Raw genomic sequence first — 8,519 nt, 5'->3', positions numbered from 1 at the left:
TTGGTTTTTGGACAAAAAACTTCCTATTTACAATGCATCTCCAGTGACTTCTAGGAGAGTGGTTTTTCTACAGTGCAGAGACAGTGTAGCAGCTACTGATACACACAGAATCGCTCGGTTGGAAAAGACCTCCGAGATCATCACGTCCAACCATTCCTGTCTACCCACTAAACCATATCCTTAAGTACCTCATCTGCCCGCTCTTTAAACACATCCAGGGATGGCGACTCCACCACCTCCCTGGGCAGCCTGTTCCAGCTTCTGACGACCCTCTCAGTAAAGAACTTCCTCCTTATCTCTAACCTGAACCTCCCTTGGCACAGCTTGGTGCCGTTTCCCCTTGTTCTATCCCCCATCACCTGGGACAAGAGACCAGCACCCACCTCTCTACAACCTCCCTTGAGGCAGTTGTAGGTGGTGATGAGGTCTCCCCTCAGCCTTCTCTTCTCCAGGCTAAACAAGCCCAGTTCCCTCAGCCGCTCCTCATCAGGCTTGTTCTCCAGAGCCCTCACCATCCTTGTGGCTCTTCTCTGAACACGCTCCAGAATCAAATCTCTGGATCTGTAGATCTCTACAACTATTCTGGCTGAAAGACACTATTTCTCCTGGACTGTCTCCTGTCAAACCATTGACTATCCTGACATCCTTCACTTAATACAGTTAACCAAGCCAGCTCCCAGAGTGACTGGCTAAGACACAGTGATTCAATTGAGATTTAAAACAAAAACAAATGAACCCAAACAATGCAAAACACAAAAAACACAATAAAATAAACTAAACTGCCCATTTAGGACAGGCTGGTGGAGACCCCGAGGCTGGTGTGGTGTCCTCTGCTGGACACCGGCTGCAATGCAAGGGGAATAACAGTACCTGGATACAGCCAGCGCTGTCACTGCTGGGCTCGTCTTACTCGGTTTTCCAGTCAAGGCAAGGCTTGGATTCAGCTCCCGACAGAGAACAAGATGTTTTCCACACTTGTTACCTGTTGTGTGGTTTAAAAATAAATATTTAGAAAGTGTCTGGGGGCAGCATGGATGGGTTTGTTATTATTTACGGTCAGCAAGTTGTTAAGTTGAGAACAAATATATTTAATCTCAGCCTGTGCTCTGCAAAATAGGCCCATCCCAATTTAATTTGTGGGTATGATAGTTACATGTGCTGACGTGCGGCTGTATCAATTGTGTGCTAAATTGGATTTGTGTATTATTGCTTTCTAAATTGCATGCCTAGTTCAGCAAAATTGTTCATCAGTTTTCACTGGCTCTATGCTTAATAAGATGCCCCACAATACCTTGCTGCCAGCATATAATACAGCCCATAATTGCCTAGTAAAAACGAAATTACATAAAGCCCCGGTATTATCAACTTATCTAAATCTGCTCATAACAGAACCAATAATTAAATGCTGAGAACATTTCACATACACACACATACATACACACACCTCTAACAACGTAACTCAATCATAGTTACTTTGGTCTTTTTAATGACTGTGTTCTGTATTAATTTTATTTTCTTTAATGCGTGGAATGAGATGTGGGAATATTTGGCCATTTAAAATAATTCTGAAGTCTGAATAGTTTTAGGGAGCATGTCACTGCTTTGATTACACCTCTCAACTTTTTAATAAAGAACACTCTCTCTGTATGCATTGGAGAACATGCACCATTATGCTCATGTGTGTCTACACACCACCAGATGCCTGGTCAATGTTTGTTGTCTTTTATGAACCTCTCTGAAAAAGGCACAAACAGGAATATTCTGCTGTGGTCCCATCAGCAGCTTTTGAGTCCTAGTCTGGAGAACTGTTTAAAATATACATTTTAAAACTAGCCAAAATCTCAGTTTGCTCAAAGACATTTCTATGCAGCCGTACCTGAGTAGGCCGCACATGGAAATAAACGCCACAGGTAGTTATGGGCAAGAATTTAGGAAATTCTTAAAACAAATTGGATGTTTGTACACGTTAAAAGAATCTGCAAAATGACTACATAATGCTACAGGGATTTTGGAAGGAATGTTAAGTCTTTTGCTTTAATTTACAGCAATCTGATTAGAGATCACAATGAAACCAAATACGTAGCTACTACAGCCAGACCATTTCACATCTGGCATCTCTGATGTTCTCGCACCTTCCTTAGAAGCAGCTGGCTCTAGCTACTCACAAAGACATGACAAAAGATAGGAAGAGCATCTGGTTTGCCATTTCCAATATGCCTCTGTATATATACATATTTTCAAATAGCAATCTAAGTAACGGTGCCAAGTTACATGAACAGCACTTCTGAAGTGGTAATGCCCAATTACTGTATAATATCTTTTATGCAGATATTACATCTTGAGCTCTCCATTTATGCAAATTCTGTGTGTAAAACCGAAGTCATAGAGAATGTCTGTAATGAGGATCACTGCAAGTAAGTGGTGTAAATTATACATACTAACACCACAATTCCTTTCTCTCATAAAATGTGCTGCAAAGGGAAGCAAGCTGTGCTATTTAGGATGTGCCTTTAAAGCTCCCTGACAGGTTTCAGCTTCTGTATTTGTTAGAACAGAGAAGTGAGCTTGAGTTTGCTTTTAATACCAGTCAGCACTGTAGCCCCATCATCTTATTAACCTCAGCTCTGTGAGAACTCCAGGGTATCAGCTTCAGTTTGGCACAGCCTTGAATAAACAGCTCCATGCACTAGGGCCTGCTGGTGGCCTCCCACCAGTCTGGAGGGCCTCTGACCTCACTGAAGGTGTCAAAGACAGCAAACTTTCCTGTTCTATCTCAGGCAGGATCTGGCACTGCCCACTCTGACATTATGCCAGGATACTTTAGTACAGATCATCAGCAGAGGTGCCAAGGGAATGGGCTTTCTGGAACCAGAGCAGTTCACTAGTTCCATAGGTCTATGCAGAAAGGTGATCTATCAAGTTTGAGAGAACTTGTGACAGAGCCTACAAAGAAGCTTTCAGCTTCACCCAGGCAGGATGCCCTTGAGACTGGTGGCTCAGTGGTGGTTTCTGTCTCTAGTGTTTGGCAGTGGCTACCCACTATTTCTGCTGCTGGTTACAGTAACACTGCACCATCTCCCCTTCACACCACTGTGCTCACACACCCTCTTCTTCCTTATAACTGAACAAGGTCTGCAGCACACAGTCACACTGCAGTTCACAGCCCACCCTGCGGTCATACCTGTGTTTTCTGGCTCTTCCACTGTGCCTCTCTGCCGTCTCAGTCCAGCAGCTTGATCTGGGGTATTGGTGTATTCAGTCTTCCACAGCTGTGACAGCAAGGAGGTAAAAATGGAAAAAGCATGGATTATAACAACGCAAGGAGAGAGAGATATGGCTGCCTGCTTCCCAGCAAGGGGTTGAAACTGGACTTCTAACATGAGAACAGTATTTCACGGTCGACTCTCCCTCTGCCACTGTGCTGCGAGGCATCACACTGGAGAAACGTATGCAGGGAGCTGGTGGGGTTGTGATGCTGACACACTAATGAGGATCTCAGTAACCCAGGAAGCTCTCCCACCAGACTGAAGGTGGAACCAGCAGTGAATTCCTGCTCCTGAGAAAGTACGACTTAATAAACTGAGGTGTGAACCAACTCTCAAAACCCAGACTCAAACATATTTCCAATGGGTTTCTGCTTTTAAAGCCACACCAGAATGGAAAGTACATTTTCAAAACTCTTCCTGAATGGCAAAGACTCCTCCATTCAGGATGATAAAAGTTGATAGGAAGGAAAATTTTACTCTAATTTTCAGCTTCCACCATCCACCCTCTCCCCCATCCACCTACCCTCACAATTCCATCTGTGCTTCCTGTGATGATGATGCTGCGTGTGTCCCAGTCCATCACTTCAGCAACGCAGCAGCAAACAATATGGTTTTCAGGGCTGCAGGTGGTGTTAATGCTTGCAAGAAGCTGGCCATTGACTGTCCACAGATATAGGTAAGATCCAGCACAAGAGATAATATCACCCTATAACGAAGCAAGAAGCAATGTTTCAAAATCTTGCACTCATTCTCCTCACAATTCTTAAATGCTGATTATAATTTACAGAGTTGCTCTGACTTAAATTCTGACCTTTGTTTTGCTTCTGAGCAGATGATTTAAACCAGAGAAAGTAAAAATGACACTTTTTTTCTCGTGAAAAATCCTGGCGTTTTTCCATCCTAGAAACTCAATACAACGGTCTCAGATTTAGCAAGATAAGGCAGAAACAAAGTAGGTTTTTCATTTTTTAAATTAAAACATTTCTTTAAGCGTTCTCTTTCTGTTTTCCAGAAAATCCAGGCTTTTAGTGAAAAAGCAGACTGAGAGACTCACCTCACTACTGTCAGGGACAGGCACTGCCTGGCACATGTTCAGGGCCAGGACTAGCACTCTAAGTTTTACAAATAAGCATTCTTTTCAATATGGACACACTGTTCACCTGCTTAGCTGCAAAGCCTTTGGTGATTTCACAATCCTCCTCTGCCCCTCACAGGGAGCTTAATGTCATCGCATTTTTAGACTGCGTTTTGCATTTGACCAACGGCCAGCTCAGCATTCAGTGAGTTGCAGTTCTGATCCAGAGACCATCCTTTGCAACTGAATTTCTCACCTCCCTTTTGTGCAGGTGCAAGTCACATAAAGAGCAAATACACAGGTAATCCCTTAGGGACAGGAAACACACAGAACCAATAGCCCATGCTGCAATTATAAATTATCTTATCAAAAGCATTTCAATCAAGTTACAAATTGAAATTCCACATAACCTTTCCACCTTTGATGCATACCAAGAACAAGCTAAATAGTCAGCAAAGAGAATAAGCAAAGTCATCTGATTCTGGCAATGGCCAGTGTGCCCTTAAATTAGCAGTATACATCTGTTTTAAAGCAGCTAATGCTGTACTTCAGCCCTGCCTCATTTGGGGCCAGGCCTCTTCATACTGCAGGGCAGAATTCAAATAGCACATTTGAAACAGAGTTGCCAACAATTAAAGAGACTAAATTTCAGCTACCTTATCTGCATGAGAATACATAATGTTCAGGAATTTGGTAATAATCTACAGTGCTATCTAGGTCTAGACCAGGGATTTAAACCAACTGAAATCCTTAGTTACAGCAAGCTTTTGGCTTACAGACTTTTTGGGACAGCTTTTTAAATTTGTGTCTATGTGATAAAAATACTATGAGGTTTGGATCTATAAATGGAGATTCTAGATGCTCAAGCAAATATAAAAAACAATCACATAAAAAAACAACAATCACAGAATAAAGAGCTGTATAGGGTTCTAATACCAGAGTATGTGGTTCCAAAACCTGTTTCCTTCAAAACTTTATTTTCAAACTATTCTGAATTTTCCAGGAAAAAAAACTTGTTACCAAACATGTGATTTTGTGTCAATCAAAGTATTTAATTTAGCACAATTGAAATATCTTTATCTTTAATATTTTTATTATATCCTTATGTTATAATATATAAATATATATAGAAAATCTAAATAAAAACGTATTTCAGAATTACACATCCTCTTCTGCTAATGTCAAAACCAATTTTTTCATCCACAATACATGGATCCCCTAATCTTTTTTCCCTTGAAGTTTCAGTCATACTTTCCTAAGGTTTTTCATCTTTAAAATAACCTTTCTGCAGACTCTTGTCCAAGCAGTTTAACCATTTGCACTCCAATAAGCTGGAGAACTGCTCCTGAATAAATCACCAGGTTGTTCCTGGCACAGACCATCTCGTTTTTTTGACAGCTCCAGAAAAGGAGCTCCAGGAAAGGAGCCAACTAAAAAGGCTCCTGTCAATGGTGAGCTGGTACCTAGGAAAGGAGAAGACTCCATCTTCTTGGGGCCTCAAACCCGTGGTCTGTGCCAGCCCACTCACTCATTTCTGAATGCTTGGTACTGCTTCAGCTGACTTTATAAGGGACCACCAGGGTATTCTGAACCGGCCTACTGAAGCCACTGGCCATTTTACACTATCCAGGACTCCCAGGCTGGGAGCTGGCACTGAGCAGACTACTTAATTCCCACCCTCAATTAATAACCATCTGACTGCTATCAAGAGCACCTCCCACACCTGAGAGTAGAAGGGAAAGCAAAGAGCAAACACTGTCACTGTAAAGGTTTAAGGAAGTTGTCAGCTAAGGTGACAGACTGAGGTCTGACATGTCTCAGCTGACATGGCTCTGCTGCATGAATGTCAGGAGAAATTAATGAAATAATGGAGGCAGTAAGGTTATGGGTGAGCCAAATCCAGGAGCTACGAGGGTAATACTTCATGCTCTGTAAACTGAAAGTTGTTTAATCCTGTTATCTACTCATCCAAAGATGCTTCTACTAAGCTACTTAGTCTAAGATGTTGCTTTTAGTGCTCGCCTCTCATCATTAAGAACACTATTAGCAACCTCTGTAGAGAGAAAAAAAAAATCAATGTATCAGACTCAGGATGTTTTTATGTTGGGAAGAGCACCCATTAAATTATCATGAAATGTTCATGGATACATCAGAAGAAAGATGATAAATGAAGATCTTACTGTTGAATCGTTGATGGCAACAGAACAGAGACTTGCCCCATGGGCAGGAAGCTGGTTTATATACGTCAGCTGGTTCAGGTCCCAAATGATGCAGGTTCTGTCATCGGATCCACTCACAAAGATGCTGTAGGTCACAGATGCAGCAAGGCAGGTCACTGCCTGAGTGTGCCCATACAAAGGCTGGTGGGAAAAAAGGGACAACAGATCACAGCAGAGGGTGGCTGATTTACTAGGGAACCACAGTCCTACTATATTTTGCTTAGCAAGAACAAGAACCTTGTCATTCTTCGGGCAACTGAAAAAGACATGTGGGGGAAATACCAAAGGATCTTAGAGAATCACCCTTGTTCTCAACTTGTGGCTGAGAAAGTTTGAGTCTCCAAGAGATTAAATGATTTGCCCCAAGCTGCACACCAACTCAGAGCCCTAGGCACACATTTCAGACTCTATGACAGTGCTTTGTGCTCAGCAACCAAACATAATTTTTCACTTCAGTCCATGTAGTTTTAAGTACAATTTATGCTTGGAAATTACTATTTCTTAGTATTTAAAAAAAAACCAAACATGTTTTGAAACAAAACTTATCAGGTTGTATTTCAATGACTTTCCCAAGTCTTTTCTTTCCTTTTTCTCTGAATAAGTACTAATATTTTTCCAATTTTAGTTAAGAAGAAAAACAGCATTTGGGGATAATTTTTGCTTTAAAGGCACATATATAAATTTATTTTTCTTTCAGCATTATCCAACATCCTTTTTTTGTTTGTTTTATAGGTCCTAGAGACATAAGGAGTGCTGAGTTTAATTTAGCCCTAAGCAGTTTCATAAAAAAGACTACATTTTAGGCAATTTAATAGCATACGCAGAACTCATGGATAGAAGTATATTGATGACAATTTTTTAATGCAGCATTCTCAAGTGACTGCAGTATACATTTCTGCTGCATAACCATCAGTGAAAGTAAAGCCTGGAGAGCAACTGATAAAAAGTCCTTCACAACTTTCCTAAAAGGCCTTTCAGGGCTTAATTCTTAGCTGCCTTACTGTGAAAAATCAGACTGACCAGTTTTAATCCTGGTTTTAACAGCAAATGCATATTCCCTGCTGGCTTTTTCTACATGACACAATTAGCACACCTTCACGGTCTGTCTCGGATTAACACGGAGCAGGAGAGCCACATATCCTGGATGACTCTTGCAGACACATCTCATGCTCTTTTCCAGTGTGTGACTGTGAGACTGAACTCTTGCTGGCTAACATGTGCTGCCACTTGCCACGGTTACTAGGATAACGGTATTCAAACATTAATCCACTGGTGGAGAAGCTCAGTTGCAGCAGGCTATGTACTACTGAAGGTGACCTGCAACTTCAAGGGATGAATTTCAGCTTGTGATTTATTTCATTCACGGGAACTGTCAACTAAAAATACTGGCATGAAGTGGTGTTTCCAACAGTGCTTTTTGGAGGTCAGAAACAGTCTCAACTGAGCATAGAAAAGGAGACTCATCAATAGCTTTGGACTGGCTGTAGAACAGTCTCTTTATAAAAGACTGGGCCTAACCCAGTGCCTGCGCTCGAGAACTGTACAAGACCTCTGCAAAAAGGGCTGAGGCAAGGCACATTCAAGGGCTCCAAATTTCCTCTCCTTCCTCCAAAGCATGAAAGGAAACATACCCAATGTGACAGCATCCAAACTGCCAAGTCAATGCAAGCTAAGCTCCTGCACAAGCTTTAATAAAACCCTTTTTATTTTTTTTAACCCAGAAAGTACCTGGAAGTGAAATGCTTTAACTACAAGCTGAATGTGAAAAAAAGGGCTAGACCTGAGCTCAGTTCAAATCCACCAGTGCTTCCATGTGTAATCATGCAAAAACAGTGTCATGCTTTTAGCTCTCTACAGTCTTCTCATTATTGCTCTGCAAAGACTGCCAAGTTTTCCCTTAATGAGAAATATCCCACAACATATCTCCAGAAAGAACTGTGAGGCCTATCTCCAGAGCAG

At 41.6% G+C, this 8,519-nt stretch overlaps 1 protein-coding gene across 1 annotated transcript in view; it reads right to left on the bottom strand.

Annotated features, from left to right (window-relative positions):
- Nucleotides 1-3,181: 3,181 nt before the first annotated feature.
- The window catches only part of LOC104539899 (WD repeat- and FYVE domain-containing protein 4-like), a gene marked incomplete at its 3' end in the record, with an annotated part of 25,937 nt that continues 20,599 nt past the window's right edge, over nt 3,182-8,519 (bottom strand). The window contains exons 11-13 of the mRNA XM_010183567.1: nt 6,522-6,701; nt 3,790-3,972; nt 3,182-3,269 (exon numbers count right to left, since the gene is read on the bottom strand). Coding sequence (XP_010181869.1) covers nt 3,182-3,269; nt 3,790-3,972; nt 6,522-6,701 — 451 coding nt within the window. The remainder of the gene's footprint in view (nt 3,270-3,789; nt 3,973-6,521; nt 6,702-8,519) is intronic.

Source organism: Mesitornis unicolor, unplaced genomic scaffold, assembly GCF_000695765.1.
Source record: "Mesitornis unicolor isolate BGI_N332 unplaced genomic scaffold, ASM69576v1 scaffold2694, whole genome shotgun sequence".
NCBI lineage: Eukaryota > Metazoa > Chordata > Aves > Mesitornithiformes > Mesitornithidae > Mesitornis > Mesitornis unicolor.
Note: the sequence above shows the minus strand (reverse complement) of the source record. Positions and strands in the feature narration are given on the sequence as shown.